This window comes from Hippocampus guttulatus, chromosome 13, assembly GCF_054856545.1.
Source record: "Hippocampus guttulatus isolate MCC_2025c chromosome 13, RoL_Hgut_1.0, whole genome shotgun sequence".
Lineage (NCBI taxonomy): Eukaryota > Metazoa > Chordata > Actinopteri > Syngnathiformes > Syngnathidae > Hippocampus > Hippocampus guttulatus.
Window position 1 is genome coordinate 56,009 of NC_141273.1, and position 18,099 is coordinate 74,107.

Sequence of the window (18,099 nt, forward strand, 5' to 3'; positions counted from 1 at the left end):
GTATTACGAATGCTCACTTTATTCACATGCGTCCACGGGACTTGTTGCGTTCAAACATCTGCAGTGCCCTTTTTTTTTTTTTCTCTAAGAAGCGCAACATTTAAAATACAAAGAACCAAGAGCAAGAACAATACTACTGGCCTGTGACTGCGCCAGAGCTGCTCGCACGCGGTCCTGCATGACGGTGGCCTGTAGGTTCCGAAGAGGCGAGCTCTTCTGATGTCTCAAAATCAGCGCCTGAAGATCCTGCTCCTCTGTCACCACCTGACCCTCCAGCTGAAGGCCACGAGAGATCAACTCCTGCAGGAAAGGGCAGAGTCCAATCACTCTCAAGCGGGTGCCGTGGACATCCCGTCGCAAAGTACAAGACTCCCGCTCAGTAGTCCGTCTCACCCGAGCCCCGGGACCCTGGCCTTCCGGCCGCTGTCGCTCGGTGGCCCTCAGTCGTCGGTACATCTCCCGAGCCTCCGTCTCCCAGTGCAGAAGCTCGGCCAGGCGACCGTCAAGACCCGAAAGACGGTGCTGCAACTCCGCGCATGCCTGGTCTGCCTCGCCCAGAGTCTTCTTCACCTGGTTAAAGCGGGGACGGTCACATGCATGCCCTCAAGGTTGCCGTGCATCTGGGATATCACGAGGATCAGCCAAGGCAGTGGGTTGCCTTGAATTCAGGCTCACGCCGCCATGACGTACTTCATTCAAAGCCATCTTGGGTTTCTCTAAACGATCCGCGGAACTTTCTGGAGAAGAATCGAGAACCTCCAGCTCCACTTCCTTTAGCCTCCTCAGTAGTAACTGGAGGACACAGGACAAACACTGAAGGGCAACTTCTGCAGAGTCGCGGTCCTCACTTAAGACTGGACGGACCACGTTTCTGAACCACATCGGTCCCGTGCTTTTGGCGAGCGATAGGGAGCGAGCCCCGGCGCCAAGAGCCAAAATATGCTCGCCATCGAAGCCGCCCCGGCACCCAAGGTGTTTGTGAGTGGACTTTTACGACACTTTTATCTGGACTCTGAGCGAGCGCCCAACCGGTCGACCGCAGACCGTGACCAAATCAAACGCGAGGGGTGTCGGGTAAAAAAAGTTTTGGTCGTGTGTGCGTCTGCATTATGATTATTACTCGGCTTGTGCGCCATAGTTTATTTCGACATACAGTGAAGGCGAGCTCCAATGATGAATAGTGCAATTTGTCGGACTACAAACACGCATATTCGGCGAAGCCCTACATGCTGTATCGGGAGCGTATTGCCTCCTCCTACCTGCATTCTCTTCCTGTAGGTGCGTAAAGGACCTGAAGTTGTCTGGACGGGCTCTTGGAAGAGAAGTGCGGCCTCCTCGACGAGAGCGTGAAGGTGCGCCGGTCTCGTCTGCGTGGCGGCGTCGGAGTCTGTGGCGCGATCCTGCAAAACGCAGCAACAGTCTGCCGGTCGCGTTGGCTCACGGCACGTTTCACGCAAATGCATCGCGGGCTTTAAGAGTAACCGCTTCAATTTGGGAATCCCCGGCCGGCACCGCTTACGGCGGGACCGAGCTTCTCGAGGCGGTTCTCGGATTCTTCTTCGACAAGTTGCGAAAACCTACGAGGGTGTTTCTGTGGACGAACTGGGCCCAATCGGCGTTGAGTTTGAGCAGCTCTCGCTCCAGGCTGCCGCTGGTCTGCGGGTCGGCGGACTCCATCAGGAAGTTTGCCACCTCGTTCAGGTGAGCCTGCCGGGACGCCCACTCGGTCACGCTCTGGGACGTCGCCTTAGTGTTGAAAGCAGATGGTGGCGCGAGGTTGAAAAGAGCTCATGTCCATTCCGTTCCCGGAGCTACGGGGTGGCCACGGCCGCCTCCCTTCACTCCGTGACCGCCCTCTCGCCTCGAGCAAAACCTTGACACGTGTGTGAGTGTAGATCAGATTTTTCTGCCACTAAGTGTTGCTCTTCCTCACGATGTTGGGATATGTTAGCCTTCGCTTGTTTTCTAGTACGTCGGCTCAATGGCTCTCCATTTTGGGTGAACTGTGCTCTGAAAGTGAGACCTCAGTCTCAGTGGGGGTTTGTTTCTTTGCTCCTCGAATCAAGGTTTTGATTTTGCTCTCTTAAAAGCGAGCACGCTGGACTTATTTGGACAACTGCGTGAGTGAGGGAGTGACACCGGGCGCTCAGGTCTGCTTTAAATTGTTTGGTGTGTGTTGACTCTTTTTGTTGCCGTCGTGGGTCTCCCCCGCCCCCCCTCCATCAGATTTTGTCACAAACGTCAGAGGCAAATACCCTGGCTTGGGAGCCGCACTCCCGTCCGGCCGAGACCTGCTCCAGCCACGCCTGCATGGAGCTCAAACCGTCGCTGTAGGAGTCCCAGGCCGTCAGAACCCGTCCCAGTTTCTCCTCGGCCGAGCGGATCTCGGCCAAGACGGCCGCCGCCTCTTCCTCCAGCTGCGTCACTTGTTGACAAACGCGCCGGTAGTCTGCGGCTGAAAAGCCAGGGGAACAGCCCGTACCGTGAGCAGCCGGGAAGGACCTCTCCAGTCGGTCAAAGCGGGCGTCTCACCGAGAGCAGACTTGCCCGAGTATTTCTCCGAAACTTGCTTTAACCTGCGGAGCGTGGCTTCCAGCAGAGAAGGAAGTTCCTGATTGGTGACCAGCTCCTGCGGGACAAAGGCGTCAATAACTACTACCGACGTTTCGCCCGGAGCGGGGAAAAACGGGAACACGGCAACGTTTGCGTTCCATAACACCGCAGAGAGCGGGTAGGAAGCAGCTCGTCCGAAACCGGTGACGACATTCTGCTCTCGTATGCCGATTCCTTGTGAATTTGCGACAACGCACGTGCCACTCGCGCAGCAAAAGCCTGACCGCCTCCGGCGAAAGGTAAGGCCTCTTCCACAAGAGGACTTTGCTCCCGATGCGGCTCAGCAAATCCAGAAGCGCGTGGCGGTGCTCGTCGTACTCCAGCTCGAGGCCGCGGTACTTGCCGCTTACTCTCACGGCGGTGAACCTGGCCGGGGAAGAACTTGGCTGAGTGATGACGGCCGACCGACCCAAAGTCAAAGCGGATCGTTTGGTGCCAACATTTTGCCACCGCGCGATCGCGCCCACCTTCTCTTCAGCTCCTCCATCTTCTCCGTGGGAACCGGAAGGTTTCCGTACTCGTCCTGGTTTGGGAAGGCCTGGAAGGACTTGACCTGCTGGGGCATCTCCTCAAGGCGCACCTGAATCAACACAAACGGAGTCGAATTGTCCCAAAGTTCCAAACAAAGCCGGGCCGAGCCGTCCCGTAGCGTGACGGTCAGCCAAACAAACATGTTCTCAAAGCGTCAAGAAGCTCCGGAAGGGCAACGTTTGCGAGCGCCACCATACGGTACCCCGAAACAAGACATGTTCACCTGGAGTTGCTCCCGTCTGTCCCTGGCTCGGTCTGCGGCCCGGCGGTGGTCCCACGGGTCTCCTTCCTCCTCGGCCAGAAGGCCTTCCGTGCTGAGCAGCCAGCGCCCCACCGTGTCCAGGGGGGCTGGCAGGCTCACGTCCAACTCTAGTTGGTACTCGCGCAGCTGTCACAGAAGCCACGTCGGAAGACGGTCAGGCCACTCCGGATGGCGATTGAATTTTGACCACTCCGGGAGGAGGAAGAGGAGTCGCCGCTCACACCGTCGCCGACGGAATGAGGCCGACGCTGCGCAAATAACACGAGTTGCAGGAGCCCACCTTTTGCGTGAGGGCGTCCCAGGCCTCCTTGAGGCCTCGCTGCTCCTCACTCGGCGCGGCGCTTCGTCTCACGGCGCTCAGCAGAGCCATGATCGGACGCCGCTGCTCGTTGAAGGACGCCACAAAGGTCTGGAAAACCTGAGAAAGGCACCAAGTCAGACACGCGCTTCACTCGGCCTCCCGTTGTCCTCCGGCGCCTTGAGCGGAAACCGACGGCGGGAGGGAACTGCGCTTCCTGCCCGTTTCAGGCGTCTCCCTCCTCCGACGCACCTGATGCAAACGATCGGCAAGCCCCGCAGAAGCCCGGAACCGTCCCGATCATTTGAATGGTGCCTCGGGAGTAGGCAGAGATCGGAAACGGGGACGAACCGGAGTTCCCGAGCCCCGCACTAAAACACCAACCAGATCTTGGGTTCGACACCATCGGAAAATCTGGGAAGCTGGATTCCCCGAGACAAATGAAGCTTCACATCTGTCAAGCGCCGGAGGAGTCGCTACCTCTCTCTCTGAATCTGAAACTTGGCCCTGGAGCCAATTCTGAATTTGAGGGAGGGGGACCGCACGCTCTCGTGAACATTGAGTGGAAAGAGGGCGCAGTCGCCGAACGCAGATATGGCCGACGTGGCCTCAAAAGTCAGCCACGGCGGAGCGAGAGCGGCGCCGATGGACCAGCTCGCTCGAGAGGATCGACTGAAACGTAAAACCTACGTGATAGCGCTCGGAGTAACTCTCGCCCTGGGTGGAGTCCCAGCCCTCCAGCAGCTCCTCGTACGCCCGCAGAAGCCAACAGGACACTTCCTGCGCCTTGCGGTCGGGGCTGGCCTGGGAACAAAAGAGGTCCGCTTTTGACGTTCCTTCTCTGCGCGGCGCGGGAGCCAACTTCCGCAAAGCACTTCTACCGGTACGGCGCGGCCCGTACGTGTACGTCGGCCGGCTGATCGCTATTGACGCTATTGTTCCGGACAGGAAAAATACAATAAAACGATGTTGTCCAAAAACCGGCCGATGCGTCCGCGCGTAACATGTCCTCACGTGTGACAAAAGCTGCCGCGTGAAGAACGGATCCCGTGACTCGTGAGTCTCCGCGGATCGACCGCAGCAAAAACATGATGGCAAGTACCTGCCGCAGCGGCGAAGCGGAGATGGCAGGAGTGTAGTGAACGGGCAGGCTGACGGGAGACGCGGCTTTCGGAGGATGCGGCGACCGGCTCTGGGAGGAGGCGCCGAGGAAGGAAAGGAGGGAGGAAGAAAGCAATTCAGCAAATGTAAAGCCCAAGCGCAAAAGCTCAAAGTGGAAAGCCTCGTGCGCGGGCGTTCAAGATGCGGATCGGGGGCCTGATCAAGGCTGCCGTTCATTTCCTGTGGCCCACTCAAGCAATTCGTGAGCGTGCACGGTACATCGCGCGGTGACATTTGACAGAGCGACAGCTCGGAAAAGCCACGCGGAAAAAGAGCAAGAAAGAAAAAGAGCAAACAAGCAAAGAAACCAAACAGGAATAGTCTGTCTGGCGAGCCCAACAAGTTGCCTGACGAGACTGGAAGCTTTCAATTACGCTTGAGCCCGTCTCTTTCTTGTGCACAGCGTGCCTGCGAAGTCCAAATTACCCCATGGGGATAAATCAACTTTTCTGAATCCGAATCTGAATCTGGGACGCGCCGACACGTTCGGCGCAATCGCAAATGGAAGAGGCAACGTCGCGTTAGCACCAAAATAAATCGGCAGTGTAGCAAAAGGTCAAGTCGGCAGCTTTTGTTTCACTTGGAAATGAACAAATGGATTCATAGATCAATTCCTCCTTGCGTCTTTCTGGAGCAAAGCGGGCGCAGTCGAGCGTGTCGTAAAAGCGGAGCGGCGGCTGACCTGCACGCCGTCTTCCTCGGAGACGGGCCCGTCTTTGGAGTAACGCAGGAACTGCGCCACGTAGGTCATGATGGACTTCTCGTCGGGCTCCCGCACGTCCACATCTGCGAGGGCATCATCACAGGCGGCCATCAGCGAGTCGCTCTGTCGCCGGGGAAGCTGCTTGTGCCGGCGCTTTAGCGCCTCGCAACTTTCCGTCCGAGCCGCCGCCCCGCCCCCCCGTGAGAAGCCGACGAGGCCAACGGGCGAGAAGAAGCCAAACAAGCTCCCGCTTTATGTTCCGCCGAAGCCGGCGGGCCGATCAGGAGACGCTCGGCGTCCTCGGGGCAAGGCCGGCGAGAACAGAGCGGCTTCTTTCACGACGCACAAAGACGCTTTAGACTTTGCGCTATCCACGCGCGCCTTCCAGATCTGCTCGCTCTCAAAATAACCTGGAACACGGGCACTCGGGATTCGGACGTGACGGTAGTTCGACGCTTGTTGTCGGCGAGGTACGATCGGGAAAGGCGAGCGAGCGCGGCCTCGCCCGCAGGTCAAGAGGAAGCCAACTCGGCTGTGCGCTTTGCGATTGTCCTTTTCGATCCAATTCATAAGAAGCGCGATCCGATGAACATTTCACGTTTCAACGCGATACACGTGGCGTTGTGACATTTCGTGTGGGGACCCGCTAACTTCAACGTGACGGCGCATTTCTCGGTGCGCGTCAAAAACATCCACGATCCCAACCCGACATCAAAGAGCAAGAAGCTCACCGCAACATAAGCGCAAGCGGGCATTTTTCTTGCCGGTGCAAAGGGGCTCCTGTCAAAAATTTTGGGATCTTTGTACGTTTGTCCCGAGTATCATTCTAAAGGCGGGCAAAAATATCAGGCCTGCTCAAGGGTGGTATGAAACCGGGTTGAAGCTTCAAACTGCGGCCGACTCGCAGTGCAGCACGCATGGATTAGCCTGTGTTTTGGGGCGGTTTTCGGACCCCCGGTCCTACGTGGAAAACCTCGAACGTTCGTGGTTTTTGAAGACCTTTGGCAAGCGGTTAGTGGCGGTTGTTGGGTCCGGGTTGTCGGTCCCAAGCGGTCAGGTCCTCGAGTCTAGTTCGCACACCGGGACGCCGGTCCGCCGCGACTGGAGCCAGCGATCCCAGCGCGGTCTCGCTTGCCGCCGAGCTCAACTGTCGAGGGCGGCTGGCCCCTTCGCGGCGAGTCTGAGTTTCGACTCGCCTCGGCAGCCTCGCGCTCGGGCTCGGTCCGATGCCCCGGGACCCGCTCGCGCCGTCGCCGGCGTCAAAGTGTGGCGAGTTTGGAGGCGGCGTTCTCACCGTCGGGCTCCAGCAGCCGCGGGATGCCGAGCTCCCGCTCGGCCACTCGGAAGGCTTCGTCCAGGTTCTGCTTGTTGCTTCTGCCGGCCGCCTTGGACAAGTCCACCAGGTCGCAGCGGAGAGCGCACAAGATGGCCAGGAAGAGCACGCCGCTACGCCAGCTGCCCTCGAAGTCTTTCACCGGCGCCGAACATCCTGCCCTGAAAGCAAAGACCTCCGACTTCAAGTCTGGCTTCCGTCATCAGACTTTTGCAGAATTTAGGGAGAAGCCCGCGTTTTCGTCGCGTCAGGTTGGGGAACTGTCATGTTCTGCTCCCTGGGAGAAGGGCGGCAAAACCTCCGGCTTTAGCGTCAGGGGTCGCAAAAGGTGTCCGTCCGCGAGACGGCCCGTGCGCCAAAGAGAATCGTGGCGCGCCGTCCTCAGGCGTCTCATTATCTGAATGGGCGACGTCGCCTCGCCGAAAGACGGGGCAAAACCTCGGGGAGCTTCGGGGTGGCGACATACGCACTTGCGGCACTGCTCTCGGACCCACAGCATCAGCGCCTTCTTGGCCGACAGCCTGAAGCGGGCGTGCAGCGGCGACCCTCGACAGGGGACGGGACCGCCGCCGGCCGAGAGACCGCTCCGCGACGACCCAGAGTCCAGACTGGCCAAAGACTCCACGGACGACTGACGCGAGCCGAAGGAAAGTCCGCCGGCCAACTCCTCGATCTGTGAAACGGATGCAAACACTTTCACGGCCGGCCGGCCCGTACCCGCCGCAGTACCACGAAGCTGACGTCACATCTGGCCGGCCCAACTGCTTTTGCGCAGAGTTGATGCGATTCATTTTTCTGTTGCCGCGTGAGCAAAAACAGCCTCGCACCGAGTCAAAAGCCAGAGAATAAAAAATGAGTTTCAAGACGTGTTTTAAAAACGGGCAGCGAGGGGGCTTGCCGAACGTTCAGCGGGAGGTCATTCCGAAGAGAGGGGCCGGCAACGGAAAAGGATCCGTCTCCTCTGAGCCTGCGCTTACTCCTCGGTATCTCTAATAGAGTCTGCTAATCAGACCTGAGGCGCCGCGGCAGGCGCCCAGAGAGCTAAGGTGGGGCGAGCCCATTTCAGGACTTGAAAACCAATCGTCGCGTCTTCAAAAGAACTCTCAAAGGGATGCCAGAGTCGCAGCTCCGCGCTCCCTCTTTCTACGCGGACCAGCGGCGGCATTGTGGAGCACCTGGAGACGCTCGATGGAGGAGCGGCCGACTCCAAAGTGAAGTGCGCTGCGGTAATCTGGCCGAGATGTGACGAAGGCATGAATGACTGTTTCAAAGTGCTCTTGAGAAAGGGGAGGCTCGAGTTGAACCGGCTGCCCTCAGATGAACCAAGCCGGATTGACCAATTTGCCGGCCCGATTTTCAAATCGGCGTCCAGTTTGAGACCCGAGTCTGAGACCGTGGCCTTGCTACGGCGTGGGACAAGCGCACTGGACAGCTGGGCCATGCTCGACGGGCGAGATTTTGCGTCCGCGTCGAGGTCGGACGATCGCTAGGACCGCCGGCCTTGAAAACGTGGCGCCGACGGCCGCTTTATTCATTTCGCTCTCACGTGATACTGCAGGATGACGGTCCACACGAGGCCCAGGATGATGGACGGCTTTCCATCGATGATGTCGGGAATGTTGATGTTGACCAGTTTGATCTGAAAGCACAGCGAGGCGACTGACTCCCGGGCTCAATGCCCAACAAGAGACTTTGATGTTTACCGATTTGTGTCGGAGGAACGACAGGCCTTTCTCGATGTTGATCCTGTGCCGGAAGGTTCCCCTCCCTCGCTCGCGACTCTGACCAAAAAGGTAGATGCCGTCAGCATTTGCATTCGCTGTTTTTCTTTGAGGGAGTTTTTGGACTTACGATGCGCTGGTTGCTCATCACCTCCAGCAGGTCCAAGAGTTTGGAGCCATCACGGAAGTCATCGAAGAGATCGAGCACCCGAGTTGGAGGTCTCCTCTGGACGCACACACGTTAAGCGCTATCGGTTCACGTCCGTTCGTCTAAAACTGTCATCGATGTGCAGATTCCCAAACTTCCTTGGGAAGACGCTTTTTCTAACCGGCGCGCATCCAGAACAACGATAGCAAAATAAAAATAAAAAATCCCAAACAAACGAGAAGAGAGCGGTCGTCGGCAATCTCAGACACCTCCTTGGCTTGCTGATCGGTCGACCCTTTGAATTGAGGTGCGTCGGAGGAGGGCAATGTCGAAAACAAGCCTCGAGGACCGGGCAGCCGTGATGGCAGAAGGTCACGCCCAAAAGCCCAATTGAAGCTGAACGGCCAACTCGAAACGTCACGGCCACTTTGCGTCTCTACCGGCCGGCCCCTTGCTGTGCAAAATACTACCGCGAATCATTTTTGGAGCGAGAGTGCAATTGCCCCCGGTGATCAGCATGGCGGCAGTGGAACTGGCGGAGACCGCGGAAACGCGAGCAACGTTTCGTGACGGACGCGTGCGGACGGTGCGTTTGCTTGCTGGGGCCGATGTAGGAGCCAAATGTCGTCATTTCATGAGCCCCGCAACAAGTCGTAGTCAGGTAGAGCCATGCAACTTGTCTGAGCGAGCGTTCTGCCAAGGAGCAGGTGCACGTCAGCCCATGGAATGAAAGGAAAGGTCAACTCGAGGAGAGCTCAAAGAAGCAATTCTTTGTGGACACTATCAAAAAGGGGAAAAGGAAGGGGGCTATTTTTAGTCAAGGACAAGCTGTTAGCGTCCGGACTAACACTTTAAGGTTAGCATGTGCTACTGGACGCCATTTAGAGGCGTGGTGCACATGGCAGGGGACGGGGGCGGGGGGGAGGGGGGGTCTTTGGGTTGTACACTGGTGGGGAGTCATCGGTGCGCTGTCTGTTGCTGTCCGTCTTTGCCTGCTGTTCTATTTACTCTGCAGCCCTTCCGACCGCCCCCACCCCAAAGCAACACCAACAACAACAACAACAATGTCCTCACTGTCCCATTTGACCTTCGAGATCAACACGAGTTCTCCATTGGCATTTAAACGACAACATTATTTCGATACAATCAGTTGTCGACGAGCACAAAGGCATCCGTCTATCTCACAGACGGATCCCCTTCATTATTGTCTTGACTTTTATTATTTCCCTTGTAAACCCACAAAAGAGGCATTTCTTTCCCGGCTTAAAAAACGGACATGATTAAGTCCTCCTGCGCAGCAGTTGGCACTACACTGCCACCGTTTGGACGCCTCAGAAAATCCTCCCAAAAATATTTCCGAAAAGGGCCGTCTAACATCGCTGGCGGCGATTTGAACAATATTTCTTGACGTGTTCCGAGCCAAAAGAGAAACCCCGCGATCCGCCAATTCATAAATTAATACGTCCGGGACCAACCCAAAAGAATGTGATGATAGCGGTTTAGCTTAAGCGAAGGTTCTCCTTTCGAAGAGTAGCGAAATGTTCGTCTTTGTAATGTTAATCGGTTCCAAAAGGATTTGCCTTTGTGACAGTGAACCGCAAGGCGCCATTTCGCGGGTGTCCTAACTAACTCGTGCTCCTGATGCGTGTTCACGTCAAATTGCGAGCTAGCCACAAACCAGGACGGCGCACGCCAATCAACTGAAGACGCCACAAAGGCTCCTTTGAGTTCCGCTGCCGCTCGAGGCGCCGCTTCCCGCTTTACGGCCTACGTTGAGACGTCACAAAGGGTTCGAATTGCCGTTTTCATCGGTTCGGAGGTTCTTTCGGTCTCGCGACCGAACCGTCGTCGGTTGACGTTCCGATTGAAAGTAGGCGGCGAGCGCATTCTCAGCTCAACGCTTGAATGGTCACGAATGCGCTTGTGCAAGTCGGTCATTCATAAGCAAACGAGACATTTGGAAGCTTTGCTTTAGCGACACCATGCTAACATTCTCTCGCTAATGATCTCAAGTTGACGTCTTGCGACGCATTGAAAAATGTGGACTTTGGTTTTGCTGCGAACACGACATCAACAAGTGCAACGAGCGCTCACCTTTGCCAGCTGGGCGTTGACCCAGTTGGTGAAAGTCCTTTTCTGGATCTGCTCCTGCTCCGCTGCACGCACACACACATGCACGCACACGTCGGTCTCGTTAATTTCATCTTTTCATCCGAGCATTGAATACACGTTCATGAAATAGTCCAACTTCATCGAGCCCTTTTCATTTTTTCACGCCATTTTCTTGAGGCGTACAGTAAATCCACAAGCGCAATCAGAAACGTATTTTTGAAACGTGTCTCACCGTCGTGTTTTGGTTTCACAATTCAAAGAGGGAACAAAGAAATCGCCACCAGATGGCGCCGCGGTCCGAGAACGCAGCGGGTGACGCCGGAGCACATTTTTTGTCTCGACGAAGCCGAATGCGGCGGCGCGGAGGAGGACGACTGCTTAGCGAGTCCGCCTCACATTGCGTTCCGGGTCCGGCCTTCCTGTGACGAGTTTGCGTGTTCTGCCCGCGCCCGTGTGGGTTTTCTCCGGGTACTGCGTTTCCTCCCACATTCCAAAAACGCGCACGGCAGGTTCACGGAACACTCTAAATTGTCCTTGGGCGTGAGTGCGAGCGCGGATGGCGGTTGGCCTATGTGTGCTATGCCATTGGCTGGCAACCCTCTCCTGCGGTTGAGAGGAAAGAAATTCCATCCGTGCTGTACATAGAGCACATTTGACGCCAAAGTTGACTTGAACTTGAACCCCGCCTACTGCCCGATGACAGCCGGGATGGGCTCCGGTACGCCCGCGACCCTCGGCAGATTAGAAAATCAATGGATGGATGGATGAAGCTCAATGCTGACCTGGAAATGCCCATTTAAAAAAAAAAAAAAACACTAGCCCTGCAATACAGTTCAATATTATCCAATCAAGGGAAACCGTTTACAATTCTGAACATCAAGAGTCGCAAAGGATCACCGCCCGCTGAAACGAATGAAAATGGCACTCGATCCGTTGCGGACCGCTGCCGCAAAAACAAGATTAGGAAAAGGAAAAAAAAGCGCCGCAATACTGCCCTTTACACGTACCGGATAGAGGACCGGACAGTCCTAACGTCGCCGAATGCGGTGGAAAGCGTTGTGCGCTATCGTTTCACGCCGCATTCCGATTCAAAGCGCCGCTCCTTCCTTCGCCACGGGAAGGCAGTTCAATACGGTCACGCGCACACAACAGAAGAAGCGTTTTTTTCTTCTTCGGCAACTCGGGAAGCTGCTCTCATAATTTGCAATCTTTTGGGCAGAACGAGAAGACGGCGCCTTCGACTCTCGTATGGTCAGCGTGAACGTGTCGCTCCACCGTTTGCGCGTCGCGTACAAACACCCGCAGTCTCGAAAAACGGCCGCTATCGCTGCTAACCGCTGGCACCTAAACGAGCTTTGCCATTCGTGTTAGCATCAAGCTAATCGGACTGCGCTACGGCAGAGCAATGTATTTTGGAATCGCGTCCACTTCACCGCCACCGCGGCGCTCCCGTCTCAAATTTTACACGCGCGAGTCGAGGCAAAGATATCCTGACAATTTGGACGCTACCCGCACCCGGATCGGCACCAAAATCGGAATACGGCCGCTGGAACTTGAATGAAACGTTCAAATGTGGATTAGAGGAGCCAAAATGCGGGCGAGAGTTTTCTTAAAACTTGATATTGTTTGCAAACTATCTTTTGTACGGCGCGCGGCTGCAAGGTGCACTTCATCAAAGGACTTTTTTGTTTTTGTTTGATGTGACAACGCGACATCGTCACTTCCCGTTTCAGGAGTTCACCTTGCGGCCAATCGAGTGCCGCCCGCGCAAAAGAGCAACGAGTTTCTCGCTTTGTTGACCTTTGTAAGACGCTCCGAAAGATTGACCGCGCCCCTTCCGCGGCTTTTTGTTTTCCTCACGCGTTGTCGACTTTGTGACACTTGAAACGGTGCCGGCCGATGACCGCGATTACAAGGAGAAGTTGTCGGTGGGACGTCGGGGTCAAGTTTGGTTTTGGTTTGAATCTGCCCGAGACGACGTTGACGTTACAGCAGAAATGAAGTTGTTGTTGTTGTTGATCATGAGAAGAAATCAACTCACCCATGCCGGCTGAAGTTTTCACATCGTCAACACGGGCGCGCGCGCACGGGCAACGCCGTGAAAGCTTAGGAAAAAATGAATTTTGCTTTTCTGGTCCGACAGTCTTTCAAGCAGGTCCGACTGACTTAAGCCCCGCCCCCTAGTGACGTGCCAATCAAATGCCAACTGATTTAACCCTTCGCCGTGCCGCCGGTCACGCTTTTTGGAGCAACGATGCCTTCGGGATACGAGTCGGCCGACTCGTATCTCGAAGCGCTGATTTTTTGCCAAAAGGAGCCGTTCCACCAGCAACGGAAAGTCGGCGGATGGTAGAAGATGTTGATTTTTTTCCTTTGTGTCGGCGTGGCAGTTTTATCCTGCCTCCTCATGGCAAGTCGTGCACCGCAGAAGGAACCCAAATGCATTTTGTTCGAATTCAGTGTTTTGTTCAATTTATTTATTTATTGGGGGGGGTGGGGGGGGTTACGCTTTAAGTACACACAAGTGCATTTAACAAACGTATGGTGATTTGAAGTCGGGGAAGGGTGTTGTTTGTCAAGTCTCGCTTGTCGTTTTAACGCTCGACACTCAAGAAACAGAACAAGCTTGATTTTTTTCGTATTTTCTCGCATTTTGACTTGCACCGACTGCAAGTAGGCCGCGGGAGCACCTTTTGGCGCCGCGTCGTTTTACTGACCCCGCAGCAGCACGAGGAGATTGTCGATGTCCAGAGGGGCGGAGCCCGTCTCCCCCATGACGTCATCAGGGTAGTCCGAGGCCATTCGGGCTCAGCGGCCGCCTGCCGGCAACGCGGCGCCTCTGCGCAAACCAACAACAACACGAATCGCCGCGAGAAATGAGAGAAAGATAAGACCGCCGCCGGAACATTGATGTGACACCTGACCGGAACATTCGTTTGTTTCGACATCGGGCCGCTGCCAAAGGGGTCGCCTTGAACGATTCGCAACATGTGAGCGCGAGGCAAGCCGCCGACGAAGGCGTGTTCTAAAAAGTCAACCGCCGCCCTCTAACATTCACCCCGAAATAGAAACGCGGACGTGCGCGCGCGCGGTTCGGACCCGGCACGCAAGTCATCCCAAGGTTGTCCTGTGCTGTATGTCAAGCGCAGCATGAAGTGCGACGTGCGTGCCGTGCGCGCGTGGACGTCGATGGTTTTTTTTTCCCCGTCTGAAAAAGGCTCCGCCGCAAAGTTTCGCACGACAGCAACACCATTTGGATGCGATTTAGTCCAGCGCGGCCCTGAATATCATAAAATAGGATTTTTTTTTCTCCACAAAGACATAAAAAAAACCGCATTTATTCAAAACAGGAAAAATTGAACATGATTAGTGTAAAGTAGACGTTTTTGAATTGTGCGCAAAATGAACCGAGTCACAACTAATTGGCAGGTTGAGTCAGATTTGTCTCAACCTCCACGGCAGAGGCTCCGTGGAACCCCCGGGACCGATTCGCCGAACCGCTGCCGTCGATCAATAAACAAGACGGAAGAAGTCAGAAAGGAGAAGGAAGGCGACCTCAACGCCCCAGCGAGGTGCCAAGCAAAGATGGAGGTGCTCGTCACGTGACCAGCTCAGAGAGTGCGGGCGCGCTTCGTGCAACGTGCTAGTTAGCGTTCGCCGCCTGGGAGAAGGTCAGCTCGCGTTGCAGGAGGGGGCGCTAAAAATAGCTGGCTGAACTCCGACACGCGCTGCTATGGCCGCTCTCCGCTTCGCTTGAGGTCAGACACTTTTGTCCTCTGACAAGAACGCGACACGCATCGCGAAACGCATCGCGACACTTCCACGCTCTTGAGTAAACAAACAAAAAAATGGGACACTCCCACCCGACGGTACTTTTCCTTAGTTTGTTTGTTTTTTTGCAGCGGGTACTTTTGATCGAAGGCAGCTTACTTGTGACGAAGGTCGGCAGAGCGGAAAGAAGCGACACGCGGAAAATGTCTCCGGACCAGAAGAAGTCCAGACGACGAGTCGAGGACGGCGGCCGGGGAAGCGCGCCGCTTGCACTCGGACGTAAACTTAAGAGCTCTGAGGTGCGGCCGCAGACCGACCGGGAGAGACATGGGAGAAGCCCCCACCGAACTTCGGCCGCTGCTTAATATAGACGCGCGCGCGCGCGCGCACGCACTCGACACCTGCTTGAAAAGACCAACGGGAAGCGGCACAGTTGAACGTCAGAAATTGATGAGCGCAAACGTGCCAAACCAAAGCCCCGATTCATCCTGCCGTTAGCCGCAGTGAGGTGATGGCATACGCCGCGTGGTGGTGGGCGGCGGGAGGGGGCTTCTTTGCTTCAAATGGCGGCGCCAAGCGTGCCTCCGGTCAGCCTCGCCAAGCAAAACGGCGCCCGCCGGCGTCGTGGTTGCGCCTGCGGCCGCACACCTGTTGCTCATTGTATTATGACTTGTCTGTTTGAAAAGGACTCCCGGTCATCGTTTGTTCTGTCATGCTTCTCTTACTCTTAACTTTTTGCTTCACTCGTGGTATTGGTTTGCTCATTTGGATTCTTTTGGTTGAGGATTTTGCTTTCTCCGTGTCCGAATACAATTTGTCAACTTGGCCCCACCGGCTTTTTTCTGGGCCCCCCCCCCACCTCCTCGGATCGGCGGCGGCCGGCGGCCGATGTCCAGCGGCGACCGCGCGACGCCCGGCCCAAGGAAAAGCGCTCCCATCCTCACCGCGGCTTGCCTCGAGAGCGCCGCGGGTCCGACGGTGTCCCGTTTGCGAGGTGGCGTTGGAGCAAAAAAAAGCAGGCGGGAGGGAGGAGCGGGGTGTAGTTGAAGAAGTGTATTGATAAAACACAGAAACTAAAAACGCTCAATAACCAAAACATGACTGAAACAAACATGACAGTAGCCGAGAGCAAACGGCAACAATGAGCGTTCGGGCTTAAAGCCCTAATTACATATGAGCAACAGGTGTGCAGCTGCAAGGGGAGCCCTACACTGCCACCTGTTGGTCCCAAAGCCAATCATCACAGACGGCGGCGAACTCCTCCGGCCGGCCAAGTCGAGCGCAACGTCGGCGCGGCCCGTCTTTCCGCAACGCGGTCGTCGTGGCGGAAGTCCACAACGGAATCCACATTTGACACGCGAGTTGACGTTCCAGGGCCAGAATCCAGAGAAAGTATGAGCGCTACTGAATGAAAACGCGCAAAGCCTTGCTTGGAGAAACTCCGCTAAAAGTCTGCAAAGCGAGTAACCCCCCCCCCCGAGTCAAAAGTGACACCGAGCGGCCTTAGTTGGAGGACGACACCCGTGCGACTCGTGACACAAGGGAGGCCAAAGACAGTCGTGACGTCAGAGTCATCCGAGAGGCCGGCGACTCGGCTCTCGCCAGCGTATCTCGGGTGTCGCCGCTGACCACAGGGAGGCCCGTCAGACCCATGACACCGAGGGCCACCGCTGACGTGAGAGGCACCCGCAAAAAAAACAAAAACATCAAATTCGAAACAACCCACAGGTCTCCTCGGGTCCACCGAGGGGCGGGGCACGCCACCCCGGGGGGAAGCCACGGACATTCTCGCCATTCCCGACGGGCTGGAGCGCGTTTGGTATCGGATGAGTTACGGCGCCACCCGTCGGTCATTCGCGGCGCGCGATTCGGATCCTCGGCGGCGACGTCGGCTACTGACATCCGACCATCATCGTGGCCGCGGAGAAGAGCTTCCCCCTGTCGGTGGCGGGCGCGATGTTGCCGAAACCGACGGTGGTGAGGCCGGTCGCGGCGAAGTAGAGCGAGTCCTTCCCGGGGCCACCCTCCCGGCGCCCCGAGCCGCCGGCGTTGTAGCGGTACGGCGAGCCGGCCGACTGACCGTCGCCGGCCTCGTCCATCACCTCGTAGTCGCCGATGCCGTCCGCGAGCGGCGGCTTCCCACGCACACGCACGCACCCTCAGGGGCCGACCGCTATCTCCCGGTGAGAATGTTACATCACCTTTGAGTTGTTTTTGAGCCATGCCAGTGCAGTGCGCGCGCGAGCGCACGCGTGTCTGTGTGGGCGTTGTTGCCGTTTTAGAGCAGGGCTGAAATGTCAGAAGGAAAAAAACGAAACAAAAAAAGCCCAAGAAGAATCTTGCTAGTTCACGTCACACCCCTCATCGGCACGCGCGCGCGCGCACTTGGCAGGCGTTTTGGCAAAGGCTGCGATGCGAAGCAGCTAAAAAGATTGCGGCGTGACCACGGGACGCTCTCAGCTTCTTCTTCTTTGTCTTCCCTTTGCAGCCCCACCCCCTCCCCGCAATCACACGCACACCGGAACAGTTTTGACTTTGGAGTCTGGCGAGCGATCCTCCATCAAGCGTCTCCGGTTGCTCCAAAATGCTGCTGCCCGCCTCCTAACCGGAGCTCGCAGGAGGGAGCGCGTCACTCCTGCTCTGGCTCATTGAACAGATCCTCCGATTTGTTTTCAAATTTTGAAACGAACTCGCCCCGACTTTGGCCTCTCCGAGCCCGAGCCCGTGCCCGACGGCCGCGGGCTGCGAACCGGACACTATTCGGGTTAGCGAGCAGTAAACGCAGGCTCGGAGAGGACGGATCCCTTTCCGCTGCCGCTTCCCGGGCTCGTGTTGCGGTCTCGCGCGGTTGATCCGACAAAGACGGACGGGCGCGGCTGACCTATGTTTAAAATTCCTCAGAGGTGGCGACGGGCTACTGAGTGCCACTCCCTCCCGGTGAAAGCTCACTTGCGAACTGAACCGAAAAGCCAGAGAATCGCGCGGGGTGTCGTCGCAACGAGCGGGTCTTAAGAAGGGCCGACGAGCTCAACGCTAACGCGATTGGAAATTGCCAAAGAGGCACAAAGAGAATCGACAGTTGCGATTTGACAACCTGCCAAGCAAGCGAGATCCTTGAAGGCGCCGCATCCACCGAGCAGGAACGACGGCAAAGGTAGCGGAAGCCGAACGTGCCCGGCCGTAGGCTAAAGGGCGCAATGCCCCCTGGTGGCCGAGCGGCCGCCCGCAGGGGATGGGAGAAGCGCCGCGGCTGACGTTCATTTCAGAGGGGAAGAGCCCATTGGAGATGCGCGGCGTGGACTTTTGGCTCGCTTCGCCGTACGGGCGGCGAGAGAGCCGGACCGGGCCGCGCGCCTGGTCGACCTTTTCCAAGGCGTCGATGATGTCGTAGGGCAGGCAGGAGAGCGGGTGGATCACGAACCGGGTCTTCGGGTGGTTGTCGCGGA

General features: G+C 56.6%; 1 protein-coding gene across 5 annotated transcripts in view; it reads right to left on the reverse strand.

The window, feature by feature from the left end:
* Positions 1 to 13,052, reverse strand: part of syne2b (spectrin repeat containing, nuclear envelope 2b) — a 48,858-nt gene extending 35,806 nt beyond the window's left edge. For 4 of the 5 annotated variants that reach the window (XM_086126897.1, XM_086126900.1, XM_086126899.1 and 1 more), the window contains exons 1-21: positions 12,924 to 13,052; positions 10,865 to 10,926; positions 8,753 to 8,848; positions 8,605 to 8,682; positions 8,448 to 8,540; positions 7,372 to 7,574; positions 6,863 to 7,062; positions 5,548 to 5,651; positions 4,807 to 4,896; positions 4,395 to 4,508; positions 3,687 to 3,824; positions 3,368 to 3,532; positions 3,081 to 3,193; positions 2,811 to 2,979; positions 2,533 to 2,629; positions 2,256 to 2,455; positions 1,582 to 1,746; positions 1,260 to 1,400; positions 691 to 792; positions 394 to 570; positions 142 to 300 (exon numbers count right to left, since the gene is read on the reverse strand). In XM_086126897.1, coding sequence (XP_085983023.1) covers positions 142 to 300; positions 394 to 570; positions 691 to 792; positions 1,260 to 1,400; positions 1,582 to 1,746; positions 2,256 to 2,455; positions 2,533 to 2,629; positions 2,811 to 2,979; positions 3,081 to 3,193; positions 3,368 to 3,532; positions 3,687 to 3,824; positions 4,395 to 4,508; positions 4,807 to 4,896; positions 5,548 to 5,651; positions 6,863 to 7,062; positions 7,372 to 7,574; positions 8,448 to 8,540; positions 8,605 to 8,682; positions 8,753 to 8,848; positions 10,865 to 10,926; positions 12,924 to 12,927 — 2,670 coding nt within the window. In that variant the 5' untranslated portion in view covers positions 12,928 to 13,052. The remainder of the gene's footprint in view (positions 1 to 141; positions 301 to 393; positions 571 to 690; positions 793 to 1,259; positions 1,401 to 1,581; positions 1,747 to 2,255; positions 2,456 to 2,532; positions 2,630 to 2,810; positions 2,980 to 3,080; positions 3,194 to 3,367; positions 3,533 to 3,686; positions 3,825 to 4,394; positions 4,509 to 4,806; positions 4,897 to 5,547; positions 5,652 to 6,862; positions 7,063 to 7,371; positions 7,575 to 8,447; positions 8,541 to 8,604; positions 8,683 to 8,752; positions 8,849 to 10,864; positions 10,927 to 12,923) is intronic. The other variant, XM_086126898.1, reaches the window with a different exon arrangement.
* Between the last annotated feature and the right edge of the window lie 5,047 nt (positions 13,053 to 18,099).